This window comes from Drosophila kikkawai, chromosome 3R (assembly GCF_030179895.1).
Source record: "Drosophila kikkawai strain 14028-0561.14 chromosome 3R, DkikHiC1v2, whole genome shotgun sequence".
Taxonomy (NCBI): Eukaryota; Metazoa; Arthropoda; class Insecta; order Diptera; family Drosophilidae; genus Drosophila; species Drosophila kikkawai.
The window spans coordinates 18,374,024-18,400,927 of NC_091731.1; the positions used below are offsets into that span (position 1 = coordinate 18,374,024).

At 43.5% G+C, this 26,904-nt stretch overlaps 2 protein-coding genes across 16 annotated transcripts; one reads left to right on the forward strand and one right to left on the reverse strand.

The window, feature by feature from the left end:
* Positions 1-506: 506 nt before the first annotated feature.
* On the forward strand, positions 507-26,169 carry cpx (synaptic transmission protein complexin). Of its 15 annotated transcripts, none has more exons than XM_070286506.1 (8): positions 507-598; positions 3,353-3,537; positions 5,313-5,490; positions 9,380-9,391; positions 18,035-18,201; positions 18,467-18,599; positions 20,687-21,931; positions 23,338-25,116. In XM_070286506.1, the coding sequence occupies exons 3-7, from the start codon at positions 5,436-5,438 to the stop codon at positions 20,758-20,760; spliced, it is 441 nt and encodes a 146-aa protein (XP_070142607.1). In that variant the 5' UTR covers positions 507-598; positions 3,353-3,537; positions 5,313-5,435; the 3' UTR covers positions 20,761-21,931; positions 23,338-25,116. The 15 variants fall into 15 exon arrangements, with proteins under 15 accessions (XP_070142607.1, XP_070142614.1, XP_070142605.1 ...); XM_070286513.1 differs by lacking the exons at positions 507-598; positions 23,338-25,116 and adding exons at positions 633-735; positions 26,152-26,169; XM_070286504.1 differs by lacking the exon at positions 507-598 and adding an exon at positions 633-735.
* Nepl11 (Neprilysin-like 11) lies at positions 15,373-17,726 on the reverse strand. Its single transcript, XM_017175652.3, has 2 exons — positions 16,606-17,726; positions 15,373-16,524 (listed from the first exon to the last, which is right to left on the reverse strand). The coding sequence occupies exons 1-2, from the start codon at positions 17,501-17,503 to the stop codon at positions 15,629-15,631; spliced, it is 1,794 nt and encodes a 597-aa protein (XP_017031141.1). The 5' UTR covers positions 17,504-17,726; the 3' UTR covers positions 15,373-15,628.
* Positions 26,170-26,904: the final 735 nt, after the last annotated feature.

The window sequence follows — 26,904 nt, forward strand, 5'->3', positions numbered from 1 at the left end:
AGCCCCGTTTACACTTGGCATCTTCCGGCTGGTGCATAAAGAAAGTTTACAAGCGGAATAGCGCCATCAAGGAGACGGGCACGCACACACACCTGGCTCGAAATTAGCAAACGCTAACCTGCCGCCGGTTCCGGATCCGTGCCCGTACCAAGGTCTATACGCACGCATAAAGCAATTTGTTTATCGGACGCGAGGCTGTGAGGCCTATTTAAGCATATGTGTGTTGGCAGTCAGGACAGATGGAGGGACTCGGCAGAAAGGGAACGTTGTTATTACCTAGCCACATTTGACTGGGAGCTTTCTGGCCAGCGGCAGGAGGAAGCTTTTCCTCTAGTTTGGGGACTGTTAAAACTGACAAACTCTCGTTCGCGCGGGCTCTCTCTCTCTCTCTCTCTCGGTGCGGCTCCTCTCTCTGCCTCTCGTCGCTGGTCGTGCCCTGTTATGGCCACAAATTTTACACTGGCTAACAGTTTGGCATTTTCGCGGTACGTTTTTCGGCAGTTTATGTAGTTTTCGGCTAGGAGGAGCAACGCCACAGCTACAGCCATCGCCGCAGTCGTTGTCGTTGTCGCTGCAAAAGGCCGAGCCAACTTTTTCGGTATGTATACGTCCCGTTGGACTCTTCAGTCAGTGTGACTGCCTGTGCTGCTGTCGTGCCACGCGCATTGCCATAAGTGGGGATAAGAAAAACCCAGAAAATTATTTGTAGTTTTACGGTGCCTTCGACGGTTGTAGGTAGGCATGGACAGTGGATGAAATCGCCTAATCACACTTCCTTTGTGCCATCAAAGACACTCCGGGTTCCGTGCCGCGTCCGTGTAGTTTCCAGATCAGGCTCTCAGGCTTTATGCCATTCCATTCCGCCCACTAGAAAGGCGGACTATTACCCCAGCGACAGCAATGCCCTGGTGGCCGGAACGTGACGTCCATCCATAAGCAGGCAGCGTCGCGTCCGCCACCAGCTCCACGGAGCCAGAAGTAATAAGCAATTTGTGGCGAAAAAGTTAAATCGCGCAGCGAGAGCTGATGCTTCTGCTGCTGCTGCTGGCTGGCTGGGAACATAATTGATTGGTATATAAGAGGCAGAGCGCGGACAGCTCCGGATGGGAAAAGGAAGGCGACATGGCCACCCCGACCAAGTCTAGCGAACCTCGAATGAACTATAATTGACTGAGAGGGGAATTGTGCTGCTGTGGCGGAGGATAATAAAGCCTGGGCTAGCTAGGCATTGCCGCTGGCATGGAAACGCTCGGATTTGTGTCTTACTAATTAGAGGACTCAGGACTTATCTTTTGTGACGCAAGAGGCAGGACGCCAGCCCTCGCCATCGATGCACTTGTGTCCTGGCCAAAGTGCTGACCGCGGACCGCCGGGCAGACGGATGAGTCGGATGAGCGGATAAGCGGACGTGGCCAGAACTTTGCAATTTCCTCCTTTCAAGCTGTGTACTTCCGATGCTGGCTGCCTGCCTCCCGCCCACTCTGCCCGCTCTCTACATATGCTAACACACTGAAATGAAAGTGACAAGCAAACAAAAGGCAGAAGAAGAACATGAAGAAGAAGCCTGCGATAGTGGCACCGATGATGACGCTCTTCCACAACTCGTTAACAGACCGGAGCAGCCTTATCAGTAGCGCTGGCAGCTCTTTTGGCCAAATCACAGAGACGCACGAGTGCGGACAGGAATGCGAATCGATATCGTATCTCCGTATCGCACTCGGGCGCAGGCGCCGGCGCACAAATGTAGGCAACGTTTTGGGTTGCTGATTTCAAAGTCAAAAAGTCAAGAGAGGGAGAAAGAGAGGGTCAAAAGGAGGAGATACACAGAGAGAGCGAGAGAGAAAGAGAGCAACTGAGGCAGCAGCGAGGGGAACTAAATTATGTAATAGACAAAAAGTAGCAGCAGATAAATATATGATTAGTCGGAGCGGAAGGCAGCAAGCCAACTGCCGTTACATAAAGACAGAGCCACGAAATCCCTACAGCTTGCAGCTGTAACGCCAGCCGCCTTTGGCGCCTTGAGCGCTTTTCTTCGCCTTTTTAACTACATTGTGCCCATTGTGTGTGAGAGCAGTGCGGCAAGTGCCCTTCATCTCGCTCGTTCCCACTCGCCTCAACTCGTTTGCACTCGCTGCCAATCGTTTCCACTCGCTATTCGGCCTGAAAAGCACTCAAGCCCGAAGCCAGCGGAACTCTCGCTGGGGCCGAACTGAGTGGTTTTGTGGGTTCTTTATTGGATTTCCGAGGGCGTGGAGGGAAATCGGGGACCGCTTTGCAGTTGACGCCAAAGCCTCTGCCGCTGCCTCTGCTGACGGCACCGCCGCTCTGGCCGAGGCGCCGAGCAGCGCGGGCCGAGTTTTCCATGTAGGGAACTCGGCAGTGGCATGCAGAAGAGTGCGAACATAGCATGAAGTAAGAAGCGCCGAATAAAACATAGCGACGGCGGCCTAGGTGCAAAGTGAAAACCAAAAGTACTAAGCACACACACACACACACACAGAGACCACGCACGCACACATTGTACACATCATAGCACAGCGAAGCAGGCGAGTGTCGAGCAGAGCAGAGTCACTAACTACAGTGTGTATATAAAGGGCTTTAGGCACATATCACGTATACGTAGGCCCCCTTAAAGTCCAGGAATAAGACAAAAAACAACAGAATAAATAAATATGGCAGCAGATCGGCCCTCGGGCTAAACAAGTTAATGTTTAATTTGATTACCGAACAATTCGTTATATCGATCTAATTGAATTACACGGCCAGTTGCCCCAGTGTGTGCGCTTAGCGCCGCTTTATGTAATCGGTGAAAAAAGGCCAAAAAAGAAGAAACGAAAAAAACGAAATATGGAATACAAGACGCTGCAGCACACTCAAAAATTCAATCGGAATTGTTTGCTGCCCGTGTTACGTAAAAATGTTGTTTGTTTGCCACCCGCGACCCCAGCCACCCGCGTTCCACTGCCATTGCCACCGCCACTGCCTCCGTCACTGCCTCCGCCACAGCCTATCCACAGGCATAATGGGCACTTACGTGCACGCTCGCATAAAAGAAACCCTAATAAAGAAATATCGATAAAAGCAACAAAGTCAGCGCTGCGACAACAGAACACAATAACAGCGGCGACAACAACAACAACAAATAAGAGGAACAACGCGCCCCTAGGGCCAGCCTGTGTGTCTGTGTGTGTGTGCGTGTGTGTTTGTCCTCTATTTTTAAATTAGATTGTCGGTCGGTCTGGCTAGCCAAATATCCTAGAATCGGCAGGGAAACAGGAAACTAAGAAAACTACGAAATTCGGTCGATACAAACCTTCATTTTTTGTGTCTCTCTGCTTGCCTCTGCTTTCAGAAACCAAGTCCGTCTAATGCTCGCTCTTCTCTGCGGATTTCTTTAAAAACAACAAACACTTCAACGCCAAAAACCATTTTACAACTTTACTCCTTCAACAACAACTACAAGAACAACAACAAGCACACTGTCACACAAGAATCTCCAGCGGCAATCTGTCGGAATATTTGCTGAACTAAGCCCAGGTGAGTGGCCCCACCAACCTATCCCCATTCTATCCCCTTGCCTAGTCGAAACGGGTCCCGTCCCAAGTATGCGCCAAGTATGCTCCAAACTTTTACGCATTTTATGTTAAATGTTTGTGCCAACTTTTTCGCATTTTTTCGTACACTTTCACGCGTAGATTACTCGAAGGCAATCAAAAAAGCTGCAAGCTCATTATGCAATCTTTGAGTTTTCTTTGGAAAAATCCGAGATTTTATTCTTTTGCGTGGAGTTTATTCAATTCCATGAGGACGCACCTGGCCACTTTCCCAAGCAAGCCAGTCGGGGCACGATAGGTGGTTAATGCCAACGCGGCGTATACTTGATATTTTGCTTAGCCAGGATAACACGGCGTATACTTGATACGCGTTGACCCTTTTTTTGCCCTATTCAAAAAGAGAGAGAAAGAGAAATTCAACTCGAGTCGAAGGCAGCTTATTTGCGTGTTTATTGGCTTTGGCTTTCATACTTGTTTCCGTATTAGAAAAACTTCAAACGTAATTGGATAGCAGGCGAGCGGTCTGGAGGCCAACTCAGGTTGTTTATTTGTAGAAGGAATAGGAAGCGGGACTTGTTTTTGTTAGTGCCACACCTTGGGCCACCACCTGGCCATAAAATTCTAAGCACGAATGCCATAAATTTTCGCTTCTATTTACATATATTAAGTCAGGGAGAAGGAGACATCCTTGTCCCTTCCCAAAAGCTGAGCTGATTCTTCCCCCTGCCAAGCTGGGTATTAAAGTTAATTTCCCCAAAACTGTAAACGCTCTCTGGCCAATAACCAATTCAGATTCAACTGTTTTCTGGCTGTCTAGCTGTCAGTCAGCCAGTCAGTCAGTCAGCCTGCCAGCTCCAGGATGCCCAGCAAGGACTGAAAATTGTCTGCAGCATCAGCTTAATTCATTAGCTCGGACGGGAAATTAAGTCGAGGCGAAGCCAGCAGCAAAATACGAATTTGGAGAGCTCCATCCGTTGTCCTTTGCTCCTCCTTTTCCGTTTTGCCGTTCCGCCCTGTCCTGTCCGCTCGGCAAATGCTTTTTATGTCAAACTAATTTCGTTGCTCGTTTGCCTGGTGTTGTTTTAATTTGCGCAGCTAGCCAGAAACCCAGTTTCCGCCTCAGCTTAAGTTCGTTAGCCCAATTTGGGCAAATATTAATACATGGTTACAAAGAAACAGACACAGCCAGGAGCAAGACGATACTTTGATGCTGGCGCTGATGTAGTCGTAGTCCTGCTGCTGCTGATGCTGCTTCCCAGCCAGCGGCGTTAATAAAATTGAAAATTTTCGGTGCTGGGAGGCATAGGGCGCCCACATTCATTACGGCATTATTGTGCAAGAGGACCAAGCCAGAAATATTAGATTTCCCCGAATTAAGTACGCCACCAGAGTGGCAGAGCGGCAGGAGGATACACAGCCACAGCTGTCATTGATGAAGATGTCGCTGTAACTGAGACTCCTCCGACGGCATCATGAAGTGGAAAGGAATCCGAAGCTCAGCGCCAGAGCAAGGACGGTAGCCACTGGAATTGCCTCTAAATCCCGCGAATGTTTCAAAAGAAATGTCAGCTCACGGAGAAGTTGGCCAGTCGGTGTAGTCGCGGGAGTGCGGCCAAAGGCATTTAAGCTAAGCGGCTTAAAGTATCAGGGAGACGGCCCAGGTGACAGGGCAGCCTGGTGGCTCCTTTGCTCCTTTCCCGTGTCCTGTGTCACACAACAATTTAATTTGCTCTATTCTCTTTGCTTTGTCGCTTACAGCTTTTCGGACGTAAAGGCCAGCAGCGCGGACCGCGAGTGCATTGCCACAAGCCTCCAGCGGAGGACACACATCCCACATCCGACATCTAGCAGGAGCCTCGCCCCTAAAGCGCTAGCCCAAAGATGGCGGCCTTCATAGCCAAGCAAATGGTTGGAAACCAATTAAGTGCCGTTAAAGGTAAGTCGCACACCGAGCTTCACCTTCGCCCCCGAGAGCATTTTATTTTTGCCTCTCGATCAATACACTTTGATATGTACGAACATAGTATATACGACGATGGGTATACATAATTCAAGATGCTGCGCAGCGACAAAAAATTACCACACATGAAGTGGCCCATAGATACACACCCCGACCCAGGTCCAGACCCAGAGGCACAGCCAGAGCCAGTGCCTGTCCCTGTTGTGCCAAGTCCACCCCTTCTTCCCAACGCATTAGGTAATGTCACTGGTTGCCCTTTGTTGTTGCTGTTGCTGCTGTTTAATCAGCGGCTGTGCAATGGCTCGGAAAATCATTGAATGCTTTTATAAAGGAGAGAATAGGCGGGGGCGAGAATATTTAAGTTGGAATGCTTATCAGCGGCCAACATGCGAAGCCGTCCTGTGCGGAAGAGCATTTACATAGGGAGCAGCAGCCCTCGCTGCTATATCCTATGTGCCACTATTTACCGAAGGAAGGAGCTCAACCCCGTTCAATTTGCAAGCTCGGTGCAGCCGGGCTAAGCCAAGTTCGACACCATTACCAAGTTCTCTTATCGAACGCAAAGATTCTGCACGAATGCGCAGGGAAGTGGCTCCAGCAATTTGATACACTTAATTGTGCAGATTGATGTTGAATTTTCCACAGACTCCAGATACCCGACTCCGGCAGGATCCAGCGAGGCAGTGGAGTCGGTGCCGAGAGGAGTGGGCAACTCAATCATTCCGCAGCCTGCCGCCATATGCGCCCTGTTTGTCAGACTGCTGCCAGCTGCGGTTCAATTCGAGATTGCGGTTGGTATGGTCGGCCATGGCCATTAGGCTGTCAAGTCTGGCAGTGACGTGGGCTTGCCACGTTCGTGGAACATGAAAACGCTATTAGCATGGGCATAAAATTCGAAAAACCGAATCAAATCACACAGATGTAGTTGCGTGTGTCCTTATACACACACCAATTTGTGGCCGGGACCAAGATGCCAAGGCTCAGATACTTTTAGCACGCTCTCCTAATACGTAGTTGCTCACGTTAAATCAACAGACGAAAGAATAACGCTAACTGGGGATATGTGGGAGATATGTGTAACATAGGATTTAGTATGTACACATACATTTTATTTTCGAAAAGATAGAACTGACCAGACTAAACTTTACTTGTTACAGAAAGACTGTGGCTGTATTTACACGTAGTTCCTTTCAACCTTTTTGGAAATATAATTCGATTCTAATAAGCTATAAACATAAAATGAAATAATGTCAAGAACAACAATCTATGTACTTCTTAAAGTCGAAAAGCACTTCCTTTCCTCTCCTACAAATATATATTTTAGTGCTAAGTGCATGATGAATATTATTAGCAGCAATGTATTCTATGGTCCTTCTTGTTTTTTGTATCCTTATGGAACAATTGTCGGACCCCTGGCGGCTACTTTCGGCGCTCAATGATGCAGCAAGCCAGCCACTTAAAGTCCACCATAAAAATTCGCCTGAGTGATGGTGGAGAAATAAAATATCCCCATAAAAGCTATTGTCGGGGATGCTAACGTCACACACAGCAATTGCTCAGCCATTTCTGAGTTCTGTGCTAAGTTTCCTTTATTTTTTCTGCAGCTTCACATGCCAATTGTAGAGCATTCCATTGAAAATATATATTTTGTGGCTCTCCTCGCCTGCGGTTGTGCTGCCTTCAGAGTCAGATGGTTGGCTTGACTACTGGTTTAGTGGGTGGCAGTAAATGCGTTTCCAGTGTCAACCATGCGCTCGCAATCAGACAATTTATTTAAGCTTGCATTAGCCGTTATTACTATTGCCTGTCTTACTTAAGTATAAGTTATGGATTTCTTGTATTTGCTTGTGCGAAATGTTCGAGGCAGGAAAAGGGTTAGGAGCTTACAGATAACGTATTGTCCGAGCCTTGCCTAAGTTATTGTTTTTTGTGTACCTCATAGGGCGAGACCCACCCTTTAGAACAAATATAATCATCAGTCGAGTCAATCTGGCCATATGCTAGTATTTACAATACATTAAACTGAAACTATTAATATTTACACTTTCCTTTTCTTACAGGTAAGCGTTCGTGAAAAATACCTCCTGAATGCCTTTTAATTAATAAAGTGCGTAAGTCGATATCATCCCACAACCACTCTTTCACATACATCTTAACATAGATACCTAATATTTAATCAAGTTCTACAAGAATGTAATATTTTATAGAGCGAAGCATTGTTCTTATGGCACTTCCTGTTTAGTTTAAAGTTCACTGCTTTAGTTTCGGTTTTGAATGGTGAGCCAGGACTTGTTGATTGGCAAACAGCATGAAAAGTTCATTTAAATTTTTAAATAGTTAGCTCCATAGACCCGTTCAAAATTGAAGCTTTTACAAAGGTTAATATAAAATATATTTTTTTTAAATATCTTGACTTCCGCTTAGCCTTGCACACTCAATATATATTTAATTACACCAATTAGGCTTCGATATTTTTGAGCCTGGAAATATTTCCTACACATTCCACATGAAACTGCAAAGATATCAAATTAATTTGATAACCAAATAAATAAAATAAAATATTTAAAAGAGTTTCCCAAAACTAGGTAGAGCTGAAAAATCGTAAAAATCACTTTTCAAACTGAATGAAATCGAAAAATTCTTTTCCTTGACAGCTCTACCTTGCTGAAAATTTAAATTAAAACTCAATTTTGAAACCACAAACAAATTCTTTATTTATTTCAAAAAGTCAAATTAAAGTTATTTAAAAGTTAAAGTTTTTGAAAGCAAAAATGTATGATTTTATTTAACCTTTCAAATCCAGAGTCCCTAAATCAAACACCCAATAACTAGTTATATCTATACAGTTATCTTAATATATATTTCGTAATATAAGTACACACGAATCATACGACATTAATCCCTCCAAAAGAAAGTCCCTTCCTAGACACCCGCTGGAAGTAAAAAAAAAAAATAATAAATATATTTGCTCATTTGTCCAATGCCTTCACAGCCGAACTTTACCTCATTGTAAAACACACGAACACACAAAAGCTTGACAAACACACACCACACACACACACCGAACACAACACACAAACGACTCCCAAGTGCACAGTAATCTGTGGAACACCTCGGCTTCCCCACACTTGCTCCTCTGTTCCTCCGCTCCAATTTCCCAGAGCCCATCCTGACCGTCCCAGCTCACTTTAGCACCCTTGCCAAAGACAGACACTGCCAAGCCAGCAGCAGAAAATACATGAACACGAGTACAAAAACACCACGAACAGCCAACAACAACAACAACAATAAAGGCCAAACAATGAACACAGCAGCTGCCATTGCACCGATAAAAAGCATACACAAGCAACACAATTCAATTTCTTCTATTACAATTTCTTCCTGACTACCAACCCAGCCGCGTCTGTCTTTCCGCTTTTTATTTACCACTCATACTTACATACATACGTATACTCTCGAGAATGCCACGCCCACGTCCCAGCCCGATCCTCGTGCACTCATGACCCCGAATCCGTGCCCTCTACCAGCTTCGTAAATTGGAAATTCAAAACCTTAAATAACCCTGGCTATCTGGCCTGGCCTGCAGCTCCTCCGAGAATGCTCAGGCGTCCCATCCCCAGCAATCGCTCAACTGGCCCATCAGCTACCTTTTCTACTTATTCCACTTCTTTTTTGATTATGATACTTATGATATACCTATGATACCTATGATACCAATGCCATACTTATTACTCATACACAACTCTTGCAACTTGCAACTCCGAATCGCAATTCATGAAGCGTCGCCGCAAAATGCTTAAACCAAACAGATAGTGTAATATTAATGGAACTTTTCCTCTACTCCCCCTGATAACACGCTCGACAGATGCCGCAGGCGGTAATTTCTCAACTTATCGTACTTTTTAATACACTTAATACATAGTTCCATACCCTATAACTCGTTTGACTAACGTTGATGCTGATGCCGTAGCAATATTCACATTGGACATCCATTTCCCACTAGAAACAGTATCAAATTGATGGCATTTCTTCAGTATTTCTGTATTCGATATCCGTAGACGAAATTCCAAATTTGAATCTCCATCAAATTCAAATTCAGATTCAGCATCAGCTTCCAAAATCATGAATAGAAGAGGCTGCCAGCTCAGCCTCTTTATAAGTTTAAAATATTCCATAGTTTGGCACACCACCACGCTGAGTCCTCCATATATAATATATAGTTCGCAAAAGCACGCTTTTGAAAAAAGAGTTAAACGTACAGAAACTAAAAAAATTCGCAACAATGCAAAGCTTTTCATTTTAATATGCATCTAAGCCAAAGTTTTTAAGAACTATTCAGCATGAGGAAGACTTTGTATTTCGAATTTCGAAACAAAAGTATAGTACTACTTTGAGAGTATATTGAGATAATATTAGACTTTCGAAGACAATCCGCGGCTGAAACTTGTATTCCATCACCTATTAATTCAATCTAAATGAAGGATATATAATTTGATTGTATTAAATATAGATATATACATACATATATATCGACGCATTATCCAGAGTTATTTTGAAATTTTGGAATTTCTAACTTGCACTGTTCTTTTAGCAAAATAAAACTAAAATCATTTTCTTGAGAATAAAAATATTATCACAAGGCTTCAGAAAGAGCTGGAAATAACCCAAATTTTAATGTTTTTCTAAGCAAAAATCGATTTTAAATCGATTAACAGCAATGTTCTAACTGCTGTACCTTTTCAGACCTTATTTATTTATCAGAGACTTTTTAATCGGAAACTCAAATATTTAGTTTATAAAATATTTATTTTACAAGAGAAATTAATACAAAAAGATGATTACATTATATGGTGATGGCACACAAGTTTAGATAAAACTTTTATCAAGGAAACCTGAAGTAATCACGGGCTTAATGCGCTGTTTAGTAGATTGGCAATATTATTTTGACACGAGACTTTTTCGAATAGTTACCGCATATGTTGAGTTCATTTTCTAAAATCATTTAACATTTAGTATACAGTACAACAAAAGTTCTAGAACTCTGTTATATGATTTCATTTTGACACTAAAACGTTAGCCACAATGACAAACCTTTTTCTTTTAGTTCAAAACAATAAATACTTTTTGAAACGTTACATTTGAACTCTTTGATTTCTGCCAAACTTGTTTCTTTAAAATGCTTATTTATCTACTTCTACTTCTTCTACTACTACTCTACTATCGAACTACTTCTACTACTGCCTATGTACTACTTAAACAAATATGGAACCATACTAACTACAAAACTACTTACATCTTCTACTATTCTACTATAACTACTCTAACTACAACTCAACTACAACCTATATACTACGAATTTACAATGAGGTAAAGTATACGTATTAAAGTATCTATACTAAAAGTAACAGCACAGTGTATACTTCGACAACAACAATTGCAACAAAAACAACATGAAACAAGAAGCAGGAGAATACCAATCGCCAACTCGAAATCTATTTCTTAATATACACGTACACATATATGTAATCTCCCGATACACCCCAGTTATGTCTGTCAACAACACAAGCGCCGCTACGTCTTGAGTCCCTGATAAAAAGAAAAGAATGTCCCCGAACACCATACACCATGCCACACACACCCGGGCATGTGTGTATCCGTATCGATAAGCAGACATTTTGACACATTTGACGACTGCGAAGACAGAAGACAAGCAGCAGGACCAGCAGGAGCAGCAGTTACCCACGCAGCTCTCTGGTAAATCAGGCAAATATAGCTAAAGTTTGCTGTTTTTCAATTGTCTGTCCCGCACGTGTGCCACCTTGGGTCTTGGGTGCTGAACAACAACAGGTGATAATCGTGTTATGTATGCCATCTTTGGCTCTGAAATGTAGATATTCCAGGAGAGGGCCTACACCGCCCCAGGAAGCGTTAATTCACGCATTGTCAATGCGGGAGATATGCCGGTTGAACTTGGCATAAATTATGTATATTAAAAATTCCTTAAATATTCTCGACAGCCAGAGTACAATGCTGAAATATTTCCATGCAGTTGCCCGACTTTCAGCCGATGCTCGGTTGTGCATTTTTGACAAATTTTCCCGTTTTGCTGGCATCACGTCGCATTCCTGACGTGCCAGGCCAAAGGGTCCTGCAAGGGGGTTGTTTTTGGGTTGTGGACAACGCTTAAAACTAATTGCTGGCCCTACACATTCATACTTATGCTACATACATACATACGAAAGAGTCGTGTGCAGCCGGTGAAATGTCAACGGGATATCCTTGCGCTATCCTTGCTTCCGTTCTTTGTGAAGAGCCGTAAGCAGTCAGTCGTCTTCAGCCAAGTTAGTCAGGACAGTCAAAGGCGCAGCAAGGACATAATTTCAACACTTGCACACGCCTTCTTCTCCTTACTTACGTTAACCCATCCGAACGTCCCACACGGAAAGAAAAGTGCTTCTTCTGATATGATGATGTTCGTTCGTAAGCCGACCCTAATTTATTATGAAAAGAGTTTTCCCAGACTCGTAATCAAATCAACTTCTTGCTGACCTCGAGGTTAAGTCTGCTGACCTTATCTACTTTAATTAAGAAGGGTCTTTTAAGCGAAAAAATAAAAGGATGAGAAGTAGGCTCTTAAGTACCATCAGTAACTATTTTGCTGACTGGCTCAACACTTTGTCGCTGAATAAGTACTTGGAAATTTCTGGGAATATTTGAATATTAAATCCCTACTATTATAGGCAGAGAAAATGAATGGGAAAATAATAACTTCGCTTAAGTACTTACCGATAATAAAGTAGACAAAAAGTCAACTTGCTTTGGGGCATAAATTAGCTCCCTTTGGGACTCGAACTAACATCTAAAACCAAAATGATGAGCAATCAAATACCGATCAATTCAATATTGAGCTTCTCCTTTAAGAGTAAAATGGTACAAAGGACTCGAGTCATAAGTAAATACCAGGCTTTTGAGGCTTTCAAAATGTAAATGACTGAATATATGGGGTAGTGGGCTGGGTTGCTATTAGCGACTATGACAATGAAAATATTGGCAGGGGGAGGGCACTAAACCAGCCTACCCATAGAAGACTCACGTACTCGTCACACACATGACCGAGCGAGGACGGAGAAGCACTTCCTCTTTTTAGCCGGTCTTGCTAGCTGGGATGTCGTCCCTTTGACCCAGATGCGTGCAGGATGCGTGGTGGCGGTTTCAAGGGTCCAACGGAGCTCAGCGAGCCTGAACCGGATTAAGCAAGAAAATAATTTGCCGTTCGTGCCTTTTCACCTACTCCTGGCAAAAAAAAAAAATAAAATAAAAAAAATTACGCTGCCTGGATACGAAGGCACAAAAGGAGGCGGTCGTCGCTGAACACTTGACACAAATGAGCGGAGCTTCCTCTCCATTTCCCGTCTCAAAGGGGGGGCAGGCGAGTGTGTGCGGCTCGGCTCGGGCACAATAAAAATGTAAATGGAACTCTAATGTAGTATTCCTTGGCAAGCGTGTATTAAGTCGAATAAATGTCACCCCGGCCAGCATCCGCATCCGCATTTGGTCGGGGCTTAACTCCGCACTTATAGCTGTGGATAAGACAATTACGCTGGCTTCGTAGTTTCTCCTTCGACTTGGGTGCGCCACGTTCACATCCACATGCTCATCTGCTCATCATTGGGATTCGCTAACGTGTTGGTATTCAAAATAGCAGTCGAAGCAATAAAGCGCACTCTACGGCTTAGGGCAGCCGGAGAGCGCCAGCTCGTATATCAGACTTATGACTTCTGCCAAACAATTTGGGATGGATGTATTGTGGATGAAGGCACGCAGAGCGCCTGCCGCCGCCTCATCCATCTCTCATCCCCAGAGTAACCCCAGTCACTCCTGGCAGATAGGTATTAAGTACCCTCATTTCGCCCACGACACGCAGTGAAAAGTAAAGCTTTTAACGGCAAAGAAAAAAAAAAAGGGGAGCGAAATGAATAAAATGAATGAAGGAGGGAAGCCCCAAGAACCAACAACCAATTTGTACGGTCAGGACGGACTGGACTGGACTGGCTGGATTTTTTTTTGTGGGCTGTCAGGAACATTTCTCATGCAAATTGAAAGCCTTCGCAGCCTTAAAGGGCCATCAATGGGGCCCCAGCGCTAACGGGTTGTCCGTTTCCATTAGTGGGAATGGCAATAGAAAATGAATGGCCAAGAAAGATGGAGAGCGGAGTCCAAAGAATGCCAAGCCGAAGAAGTGTGCCTTGCCCTGCTCCAGCGGTGTTAATTATGTTGGCATGATAATTGCATTACAATAGGCTTGATTAGTTTTTAATTGAATTGTGCACTTATTCAGGGAGTCAATCCTGTGAGAATCTGCAACCGGACTTTTAAAGAGGTTTTCGCTTCCTTAACTTCTGGCCATTCGCAGTCGTAGCTTTGTGTGTGTACTCCCCACAGGAAGAAGGGGGCTGAACGATGGGGGCAAGTTCGTAGAGTTCATAAAGCAAATTACGAAAGCCCCATAAAAGTGAATCTCCTCTGACTCTCCTCCCAGCTCCTGCTGTTACTTCCGCTCGAGGTAAGGCCCTGGCCATCCATTTGACACCATTTCCCCGAAATCAATTTATATTATAAAATACTTTGACTAATTTATGAAAACAATAAATGCGTCTGCAAATCAAGTCACAGTCACCCTAAAAAGTTCATTCACAAAGCTATTCAGCAAATTGATGACTATAAATTCAATTTAATGTGCGTTGCCTTTTCGCACACCCGAAGAGAAGGATGGCTTGAGCGACTGAGAGAGAGAGAGAGAGCAAAGTGTGGTCATCCCCCAAGGATGCGCTCAAGAGCAGCGAGGAGCAGCTCTTCGTGGATTTCGTGCGTTTGCGCTGAAGCTGGAGCTGATTCTGGCGCTGCTTCTGCTGCTGCCGCCGAGTGCGACGCCAAAGGGATGCCAGTTGGAAGAGCAGGATGGCGCTTGCCAGAAGCGGAATCGGAATCAGAGCCACCGGAATCGCGACTCAAAAATCCTCTGGGACCCTGCGCAGGCGCTGAGCTGTCCGCTATTTGCAGGGATGCTGAAAATCTCGACGCGGTCCAGCGACGCCAGCTGCGACCGCGACCGCGACTGCGATTGTGGCAGGACATAAAAGGCCAGGCCAGTGCTGGCAGCACTCCTACTCCGAGTTTGCACTCCTGCGCCTCCAGTTCGCTCCGCTCGCTCGCTCGTTTATTCCGCCCGTGGGACCCACTGCATCTCTCAAGTTGGCGAACTCTCGAACTGGCTACCTCCTGCGCTCAGTTCGTGCACGCTCGTGGTCGCGTTCGCACTGCACTTCGGGGCAGTCGCTTCGAATCGATTGGGATAGCCATGGCAACCATGACAGCACCAGCAGTGGCGCAAGCACCACCACCACCACCACCAACATCTCCTCGGCAGTGTGTCAGAGGTGCAGCTCCTGGCCGTCGTCGCTGGCGGCGCAGTAGCAGCAGCAACAGAAGCAGCAACAGCAGCAGCAGCTGCGGCCAGTAGTGACAGCATCGGCTCCGGCAACGGTTGCATCCACTCGCTCGGCGCGGAGACCAGAAGAAGGCTCGACAACGGACAGATAGCAGCGGCCGAGGGCGCCCCGAAATCATGAATTTCATTGGTACGCTTTCGCAGAGAGCTGAAGAAGCCTTGCAAGAGTCTTCCAGTCTTCTTGGCCCCGAACCGCAACGCTCTTTCTCGATTTTCTATTTCCGGTTGCGGATCCATTGATTTCCGCCACCTCTATCTGAACCAAAAACACTGCCACAACTACAACTACAACTCAACTCAACAACTCTTCCTCAACTCTGACACTCTTACCGAATCTTCTCTGTCCCATGTAAGTCTTTGCAAGCGAATTTCTATTTATTTCTTTACCTGACACGCGCTCGTGCGTATACGTAACCTATCCGTAAGCATATGCTGGCCCACTGCAACTGCCACTGCACTTTGCAGCGGCAGCAGCAGCAACTGGGCCGAGAAAAATCAATCGAAGTGGGGTTGCAGGCCGCGCTTATCGATTTTTAACCAACAGCAGCGGTAGCAGCAGCAGAAGGGAAAATTCAAGGTCCGAAACAGCCTCGTGCTTGGCCAAATCTAGAGCGGATTGCAGGGCGGTTGCTGCTGTTGCAGGAGGAGGGCGTCGCCTGGTCGGCACTGGAACGCCTCGGCAAAGTCGCGCGAATTCCGGAGTAGGGCATGGGTTAGTTGCCGCTTGCGTTCCTGCTGCAGGCTGCCCAAGTGGGTGCGGCAGTCCACAATCAGGCTGCCCACGAAGTAGAGCCTCTGCAGGGACATCTTGGCCCGTCCAACGGCCAGCAGTCCGTCGATCCTCTGCTGCAGAGCAACTCGCGTCGGGTTGGCCAGCCACTGTTTGTAGCAACTGAGCGCCTGCTGCTGGGCCAACAGGCCGAGGAGCAAATCGTTGGCATTCACCTGGCTGCCGGCGCACTCCTGGAACACGCTGAATTGTCGCTCCGAGTCCAGACTGCGCCAGGCTCCTGGTGTCCGCGTGCTGCTTCCGGCGGCCACCAGGCTCCTCGAGAAGTACTCGCCCAGGAGCAGGTAGTTGAGCGGCGTGCTCAGGTTCTGCCTGCCCAGCAGGGCGTTGATGATGGAGAAGACCTGAGCATACTGGCGCAGCTGCTGGGCGGACTGGGAAGGCGGTTGGCGCCGGTTCTGGAAGCGGCGCAGCTTCTCCAGGTTGCGATAGAAGCTGCGCCGTCCCAGCACTATATCGTGGTAAGCGGCGTCCAACCGTTCATCTCCGTTGAGGGTCAGGTGCATGACGTGGCCCAGGAACTGTTTCGAGCTTTGCTGCGAGATCTCGTCGATCCAGACGCTGCCGGCAAGCTGCTCCGTGTAGGCCTTGCCCAGCGCTGAGTACATCTTGGTTAGTTCCACTCGATCCGCAGTGAGGCGCTGAACGATGTGGGCGTAGACGTCGCCGGCATAGGTCTCCGCCAGCTGATGGCAGTCCGTGTCCACGATATCTGCAATAGGGAAATCGATTTAGATCAATTTTGAAAAAGAAGTATGGTAAAGGATACATTTTCTCTACTCTTCCTACTCACCCATCAGATAGTCCGTCCACATCCAGTTGAGCAGCCGGTGCATGCTGGTGTTTTGGAGCAGCAGAAAGTAGTCCACCATTCGGGGCAACTGCTTGACCACGATCGTGTCACTGGCCTGCGGCGCCTTGCCGCCCAGCAGCTTCCTGAAGTAACCGTCCCAGTTCAGTCCGCCCAGAGAGGCGTGTCCAAAGGCGCTGCGCTTGAAGTTACCATAGGTAAACTGCACCTGGTCCTCGATGTGCTCCGCCTTGACAATGTCGCGCCGACTGCGCTCTAGGCTGAGAACTTCGAGGGCAGCCACATGGGCTCGGCTCTGCTCGATCCCGAAAAGCTTGAAGACCTCGCCCACGCGCTGCTCAAACTTCCGCAGAGTATGGCGCCGCGTCAGGTCAGGCTGGAGAATGAACTGTCGCTTGTTGGACTGCATGCCAACCACTGTCTCGAAGAAATAGGGGGCCCCCATTTCATGGAAGTGGCCAAGGAGCCCCAGCCAGTTTAGGGTCTGGTTGTTCCGCTGACTGGCATTCACCCTGACTGCCTCCAAGGCCGGCCAGCCGCCACTTAGCCGGAAGAGCTGAGAACTTTTGAGGGCGTCAATGCCGCGACTGCTTTCGCAGGACTTGAAGAAGTTGACCATCTGCAGCTCCATGTCCATTAGCTGCCCGTCGTCCGCCTCTTTGAGGAAGCTCTGAAAGCGCTGCACTCCCGTCTGGGAGAGATTGGCGCTTCGCGAGCACACGTAGCCGTAGAAATCCTCACACGGTTGCTTGCTGGGGTCCAGATACTGCTCCAGTTTGTAGGAGAAGTGCAACAGGTCGTTTTCCATCCTGGCCAGACTGTCCTGACCCCAGGCATGACTTGTCACCAACAGGAGGAGCACCAATATCCTCGTCAGCATTTCGGGAAACGTATTGTTTCTCGGGCGTCTAGCGTCGAAATGATTTTAATTTTTTTCTAGCTTGAGACCTACTCAACTTGCACTTGGGAGGTCGGTGGTTCGGCAAAGGTCACTCTGCTATTTTAATACGCTGGTCCACTTCCGGCAAGCTGCACCACCTACTTTCTGCTACTGCGTCCGCTTCCAGACGGAGGCCCCAAGACACTGAACCGGCGAGGCACAATCCCAACTAATCGCGTTCCCATTAGTTTCCTCTGTCACTGGCAGTGGCACTGAAATGAAAACGACATGGGGCTGATAGTGATAGCCCCGTTCGATGGGCGATAAAGAGTCGACCCGCGGGGCGGGCTGGTAATCAAATGTGTCAAAATGTCAGGCTTTGGATGCGAGGACCGAAATCGGTCATGGCCGTGGCGTTTCTAATTAAATATTGACATGATGCGATGCGAATGCTGTGAAATAAGTTTAGACTTGGATTTCAGAGAGACAGACCTCTAGCTAACCTATTCCATTACCCTATTCCTTACGCAGGCGCTGTAGGAGGTGATGGTGGCGACGATGGCGACGACAAGGAAAAGGCAGAGGAAGAGGAGAGGGAGCGCCAGGAGGCCATTCGTGAGGCCGAAGAACGGCGCAAGGAGAAGCACAGGAAAATGGAGGAGGAGCGCGAGAAGATGAGACAGGACATTCGCGATAAGGTGAGTGGCGGTGACCTGCAGGTACATATGTATATTCGCCAAGTGAGTGCCCAAATCGAGAGTGACCCGAGCAACGCCATGTTCCTGTCGGAGTTCAAATTGACTCTAGTAGGGAGTCCTTTGTACGAGCGACTCCCTAACGGAGTCAGATTGAATTACCAAGGAGAGAGACAACAGTGAGATTCCAGAGAGTGTTAGGCGATAAGCATTAGCCAGATCATTTCCTAATCCTTCTAATCACATAATCTACCCGATCTCCCATTAGTACAACATCAAGAAGAAGGAGGAAATCGTCGAGGCGGCCCCACAGGAAGAGCCCAATCCTCTAATGAGGAAAAAGAAGACGCCGGAGGAACTCGCCGCCGAAGCGGAGCAGGAGGAGCTCGACGATTTTACAAGTAAGTTATCGCTGTCATTGATGTGATTGCTCCTAACTTTAGCGCTCAGCTACTGGCATCTATCTACTGCTAATCGACCCAACGATTGGGCGCCATTTAGAGTGTAACTGTACCAGATTTTCAGTTGGTTTCCTTTTCGTTTCCTACTACTACTTACTGCCCCCCTTAATGCAGGCAGTACTTACTAAACATATATTTTTGACTAACAACTAAAACCAAGAAACCCAAAGAAAACCGAATAAACTGCAACTAAATAATCAACGGCGCCCGAAAAAGTAGTAACTGTGTTTATGTTTGTGCATCTGTGTATTCCTCGTGTCTACGTGCCAACCAGCTCTATCCAGTCTATGCAATCTAACTTTCTCAGCAGCTAACCATCTATCTATCTACGCTATCTGTCTGTATCTGTATCTATATCTATTTCTATGCCCATGCCCTGTTTCCTGTGCGTGCAATGTGAACTAACCTCTATATGCCAACACCTAGACTAACTTTAACTTTACAGCCAACTCTAACACAAATGCTAACTCTAACTGCAACCCTGCTATCTACTATCTACTAATTCCTAACTACTATCTGATATCTGTCCAAGATCTAAACTTCAACTGTAATGCAACGATGAATATATTAACTCTGTCGAATACTCAACTACATTTATAACAAGCGTGCACTTCATTCGCTCATTTCCTTTGATTAAACCTAAGTTGGGAATAAGCCAGTGCCTCAGGGCGCTGTTGAGGGTTTCCATTTAATTTCATTAATTGTTTGCCAGTATTTTCCGTTTCCTTCCATTTTTATTTACGACTGTTTTGGGTAACAACTCCTCAATGATTATAAATTGGTGTTAGCAGACGAACTACTTGTGTACTTAGGTTCATTGTCATTCAATTAATTAGACTAAGGTAAGTGCGACTATTCGTAAAATCGTATTCGTTTTCCTTTTGTGTGGTAATCTTGTAATAAATTTGTATTCATGAACTACTCTCTACCTTCTCTCCACCACCAAAAACAAAACAACAACCATTTTCGATAACTCTCGCTCTCTTCTTTTCTCAAAAAAAAAACCCTCTTGTACCTGTAAATGTAAAGTCTGTAAAATCTGTAAAATAGTCGGTACTACAAGAGACCTTCCAACACCAGCAGCTGTACGGCTCTCACACAAGATCAAAGACATAGTAGTTATGGTGAAAAAGATAGTTCCAAAGGAGAAAAATGAATTAGGTTAGAACAGATATCAGAAGGGGGGTTTCTAGGATTACGTTTCTGAATGATTTTCCATATATGTATGTATTTTTTAATTACAAACTCACATCAAACTCACCCACTGCACCTTTATTTAAAACTAGCGCCTATGATTAACCACATGATAAAATAAACACTAGAACATAAAACTGTGCTTGTGTGCTCAACTGAAACTAATCACTCATATAATAAAGTATATATATCTGTGAACTCCTAACTAAACTACAACCAAACTAAGTATAAAATATGCGTAAATGGACGAAGAACAATTACAGAACTTTTTCCCTCTCGTTTACTCTTTCCTTTCCATGTGTGTACTATATGTATTTTACACACAATACTGAACGACGTATGTAAAATATATATATTGCACATGTACTGCATATGTATGTGTATTTCTTCAGCACCGAACTCTACATCTTTGCCATCTTGCTATCCCTTCACTCTCTACTCATGATCTACTACTAACTCTTAACTTTATCTCTAAGGCTGACTTTGACAGTGACGTTTAGTTTTACCGACTGTTAAACTGACTTTTACTACGCTAGAAGCTTATAGTACTTGTTAAAGTATGATTTTCATGATACGAATGCCATTTTTAGGACCGTGACTATTGAGTTTGCATATTTAACATTATAGTTACATTAACAGTTACATTTACAGTTACAGTTACAGTTACAGTAAAAGCTACAGTAACAGCTACAGTTACAGCTATAGTAGACAAACTACAGTACTTGAGCGTCCATAAAATACATATACATACCAGTTTACATGCCTAACATTTGTAGTCTACTCTACAAAATATGCTTATTTATTGCTGTTTCCATACTCAATTTCTTTTACAGAACTGAAAAATCAAATAGAAACGCAAGTAAATGAGCTAAAAACTCAAATAGAGGGAAAATGTGTCATGCAGTGATATGTCAGTCATCGTAAAATGAAAAATGATAACGAAAAAAACACATAATACAAAAACAAAACAAAACAATAAATAATAATACAAAATAACCAATGAAAGCAAATATTTAACTCGTCTTAAAATTGAATATCTGTTAATAAGCGATCTGTTAAGTTATATCATTGGAACAAACCATAAAAAAGCGGATAACAAACTAACTTACTGTAACCCCGCAGTAATAATTCGGAAAAAACACCTGTCGGTTCTACATAAAATTTCGTGAAGCCTATAAAACTGATAAATCCCGAGTATAATGACCCGATAATAATAAAAGGCAGATTTGCTTAATCTACATAAATGCGAACAGGACGGTGAACGTGAACTCCTAATGACTTTTAGAGTAGCTAAAGCAAAAACACGCATTATCTAACAACAAGAGAAATCAACTATAGTAAACGCCTTTAATAATATTCAAATAACTTTGCTTCGACGATAATGTAATATACTCAATTCCAATATGCTATACACAAACGTTCTTTAGTTGATAACATGCCATAAAAAAGCTAATAATAAATCAACAAAAATAACAAAGAAAAGCGAATCTATCGATGAGGTGCGAACCCAAATAGAAAACAAATAATTATAGTACGAATAACTAACACGAAAGCAAAGAAAAACCAAACAAAAAACCAAAAAAAAAAAATTAAGCGTATGGTGCGACAGAGGAGGTTGCTGATTCATGTCGAACCATCGAAGTATGTTGCTGAAATCCCTTGGACCTTAAATCCATCTAATTATATATCATTACGAGTATAGAGAGATTATGAATTCAATCGGCGAATATGTTGAAATTATCATTCCGAATATATATATATATATTTATTTGTATATATATACACCCTGTGTACATATGTACATTACGTAAATATGAGAATACACTTGCAAACCAATTGACTGCAGATACATTGAAATTATTGCTGATTTACCACTAAATGAAAAGGAATAACGCTTCAGTCAGAGTTTGCTTTTGAAAAATAATTCAAGATTCAAGACAAAACATCTTTAACAGCTGTTACATTTTGTTTCTTTCCTATACAAAAAACAACAATAACAACAACATACCCACACTACAATTGAGAATTTCAAACTCTTTGAGATAGTAACTGATCTCTCTGATTGATGCTTCTGAAATGTAAGTAAACAAGCCAACTATTTAACTTTACGAAACTATATATGTATACTACTATATGTGGGCTTCAGTTTCATTTCCCATTTATTTGAGACATTGAGTTTTTGGTTAAGTTACGGCTATTCCGTAGGGTACATGGTACAACAATATTTTAAAAATAAATATATAACTAACAGTAGTCGAAGGAAATAGCTTATAAGAAGAGACGCTAGGCAGTTCTAGAGCATAATGCTGTGATACATTTTAGCATACATTTTTCACCAATAAGCGCACACACTGGGCAAGTCCCGGGACCCAGTAACCCAGTACCCACAATCCAGACCTCAGAGAAGCTGGAACAGAACAGAACTTAAACATGCATGCAATTCGGAAAACTAAAATCAAGGCAAAACAAATGCATACAACACAAGTGTATATAAGTACTGTCCATCAAATACCCTTTACAATGCCAGGACGACCACTGGTCCTGTATCTGCATCTGAATCCGTTCGAAGTGTCCGCTTGTGAAGGGTAGGTACTCCTGTCTACATCCCGACCATTACCATACATACTCACATTTTCGCCATAAAGAGCCGTGCCACCAAAATTGTACATACATACATATACAGAGCCCGCTGCCAGGACACACTTCAAGCAATATCGTATGCATGGTTGTTCGTACATCGGAGCGAGCCGTCCCCGTTTCTATTAATCGAACCACCCCATTTCCCTTGCCTTTCCTCTACGAACGACTGACTGCAAGGCATTAGCTATTACCTACTAGGTTTCGATGAAGAGCGATCTCTATCTCAATGTTCCAGCAATGGACTTCTGTTTCGATTCGATTTGCGACGTGAACGGCTCGCTTGTGTGTGTTATCAATATAAACACACATACATACATATATACTCGTATATATAATCACTCGAATGTGCACAACAAGTAATTACTGTGCCACATATAATGCCCTCTCCCTGTTTGTGATCGTTCTGGTCTACCTTATGGCGGCAATCCGCCAATTAGCATATTAGAGACATACAAACAAGGCGTTTTGCATCTTATTTGCCTTTGTTGTTATCCTTTGAAACGGAACGGGGCTATCATCATCTGAATGAACAGTGGGAAAGGACATTTGGGCTCCGGCCAAGGCCGGATATAGAGCGATAGAAAATCACTATATATTAATCATACAAGTAAACCAATCTAACTATACATATATAAGAATAAATGTTTTAATTACACTGCATTCTATATATATATATATATCTCTCTCTTTCTTTCTCTGGTGTCTCTCTCTTTCTCTTTCTCTTCTTTTGATTTACAACACTCTCTCTCTTTTTAAAATCTTTAATCTGCGCCACCTCTCTACTCTGCCTCAAATTCTATATCTGAAAAACAACAACAACAACAACTTGAACAACATTTGCAAGAACACGAAACAACAACCAACTATTATAACAACTCCAACAACAACTCTACAAATTCTTCACAACAACAACAACGACTTGATGATCCCTCTCTCAGACATGTACTCTCGGTGTTTTTATAACTGATATAATATCATCCAGAACCAGAACAAAAGCACAAGAAACGCCTACAGCCTACAGTACAAGAACAACAACAACAACTCAACAACAACATCTACAACAGAAGTATCTAAAAATATGTATTATACGAGATGAACAACAACAACAACAATCCAAGTAAAAATAAAAACAACAACAAACTACATGCAAGAAACAGCATCCATCGCAAAGCTCTCTACCATATTTCTGAAAGTTGTGAACCCATTAACCCATAAATATACTTACACCAACATATAGAGTCACATGCATTTAAATAGCTAAATATATGGTGTTGTAAATGCTTTAAAATACAATATATGTGTACAGAACCAAATAAATACCAAAGAATACATCAGAAGTCAATAAGTTGCCAGATATATCCGTATACAGAATGATCTGTATCTAAGATTCAAGCCAGCATCATATACATTCAAAATTTTTAAAAACCACACCAACTCGCATCAAACGGTCAGTTCAAGTTGAAGCTCTTCGCTGTCTCATAATCTTCTCAGACATTTTGCTGTCTCAGTTTTTAACTCCTTCTTATGCATATCGGCAAGACAGCAATAAAGTTGTACGGCTCAACGCCTCTCTCTGTCAATCTAATAAAGCAATCCTCTAGTGCCCCCTCGCTCCATAGGAAGTTAGGAACGATTGAACTAAATGAATGAAATGAAGAATGCCTTAACGTGGCTCAGACCATACGACGACGACGCCGACGCCGACTCGACCAGTCAGTCCAATGCGTGAGCAAATTATATGATGATATGATGATAAATGATGGTGATCCTACTACCATAGGGAATGGAACTTACAATCCCTAGCTCTACTAGCTTTGTTTCCTCTACTATCGCACTCCTATTCCAGAATCGGAATCCGAATATCTCCTATAGCTAGAGCTATGGTATTTTCCAAACTCGAATCCCAAACTATCAGATCTTTACAGTAATGGCTTTCTAAATACTTATAGAGAATGTTTACCTAGATTCTACTACTATATCTATATTGCGTTTTTCTCTCAGATACTTATATGATGTTAAAGGTGACTTTGATTGTTTATAATATATTCAATAAACATTAACAAACAAACAAAAAAACAAAGGAAACCAACCAAAAACAACAACAAAAAACTTGAAATATATTCTTCAATCATAACCGAGTTTTTAACGTAATCATAAATGTTCAAAATGTTAAATGGTTCAGCCGATGTTATTTTTATTTGAAATCTGTTAATATTGTGTTATCGTTAATATTATAGTTATGATAATGTAATTATATGTATATCAGAAAGTTCACAAGAAACCACAGATAATTACACAATATTATCTATATGTATATGTATATGTGTAACTTAATAGGGAAATGAATTTAAAGAGAAACAACAGACAAAATTTATAATGAATAATGTTGAAAAGAATACCATTCAAGTCATTATTAGATGTGAAAGACGTTCTATACACACCAGAAGAATAAACCAAAAAAAAAAAAAAAAACCAAACAAAAACAAAAACAAAAAACTTAAGACAAGCGTTAATAGTTGATTAATTATATTGTTACTTTGAACATTTAATTAAAAACAAACAAATGAAGGTGTAATAAAATGAAATATATATATGTATAAATATATATGAGAAAACACAACAATACATTTGGTTTTACTTCCCAGCCATGGCCATGCCCATGGCCAGGCCCTCATCTCCAGGCGTTAGCATTACTTGTTACCCCACCACACACCCCGAATATATATACATCGCCCCAGATATACACTCGACTCTCTCTCTCTCTCTGTCCTCTACCTGCCTGATTTATCTGATATAGCGAACTTGATTTGGCATGACTGTTAGACTATGTTTTTATTCTATGTGTACGTACCTCTCTTTCCGTCTATACATGTATCTCTCTGTCTGTCCACCTACTATGTATGTGTCTACCTCTGCCCCTCCATGAGCCAGAACAATCCATCCACCCAGACTACATGTACATCCATGAGTTTCTAAATGCCAAAACTGCATACCTACTCAGTACTAAGTGTATATCAAAGGGTCGAGGTGATGCTGTCTATTGTTGTCTCTTCTGCAAGATCTATCTACATTTGTAAAGACCCAGTAAAAAATAACAGATTCCGACAGCTTCGAGTAAGGCGAAGGTGAGTTTCCCAAGTAAAATCGGAAACTTCTACGGGTTAGGCATCAAAGGAGTGTAAGTACTTGCATTCTTATTAAGTCAAACTTAGATTTTTCCCAGGCTAACCTTTTCCTTTGAGTACTGCATCATCCCAAAAGGTAGGTAATAGCGTTGCTTGTCTATTTCGTGCCCACACACCACCGCCACATCCACATCCAGAAACCACATCGATATGCACGCACATCCACCACCAGTTCTACATCCCAAAAGACGACCAAGTTTAAGACCAAGGCGAATTGAAGCAAAAAAAAGGATTCCATTAGGGAATATATATTGTATTCTTTGCTTAATCACTCAGAGGGAAAAAAAAAACAAATCAAACTCAAAATAAAAAACAACCTTTCATTTCTATATATTTTTTCTACCCTTCTGTTCTTCCTTTTTATGCAGTTTAACAGTCCATTTCGTAGGCAGTTTTTCTAAGTTATTATTCAAGCCTTACTTACACTTGGTTTTCGTGCAAATTAACTGATTTCGTCTTGTTTGTATTTTCAGCCAAATTGAAAAAACGTCTTAGTGATGCTTTTAAAAATTGCCCATTGAGAAACTTGTTCTGAGCCACAGAACTGTTAGTTCTCTCTCAAAGATAAGAGTCCAAGCGGCGATTCGGTTTCGGTTTCAGATAACACAAAATAAATACCGACTTGTTTTCGGTCTTCAACGTGCATTATTGCCTGCCAGCTCCTGCTCCAACCAAGACATACCCTTGGCGGCTATAGCTATACTAACTAGTGTGCAAACTAGGTTTGCATCAAACGATTCCTAGATCCAGACAGGACACACGCACTTACACATTATACCCAATGATTAGCCCTATTGCCTATACATATATTATATTGTAACAACCCAACTGTACGACGATTTTACCGGGTCCCCCTCTTTGAGAAAGTCGTAGACGAGCCCAAGAAGCGACGAGCAGCCGCATTTTAGTATTTAGCACGTTTGCAAAATGTTGGATATTTGAGTAGTGAAGGTAGACGACACCTTAGACATTTAAGTTGAGCCCTAAGCAACGCACACGGATGCCAATGCCGAGATGCCGATGCAGTGAAGCAGTTAGTTCCTTTGTACGCGAAACGAAAGGCGGAAGGACCCTCTTAGTTTGCATTAGAAGATAGCAGGATAGCGTTTGCTGACGACTAGAAGGAATCATTATTGAAACCAAATGTGAAATCAGAAATGAATCAACAACGACACTAGTTTAAATCGAATTAGAATAGCAAATTCGCCGCATACCAATATGTCTTT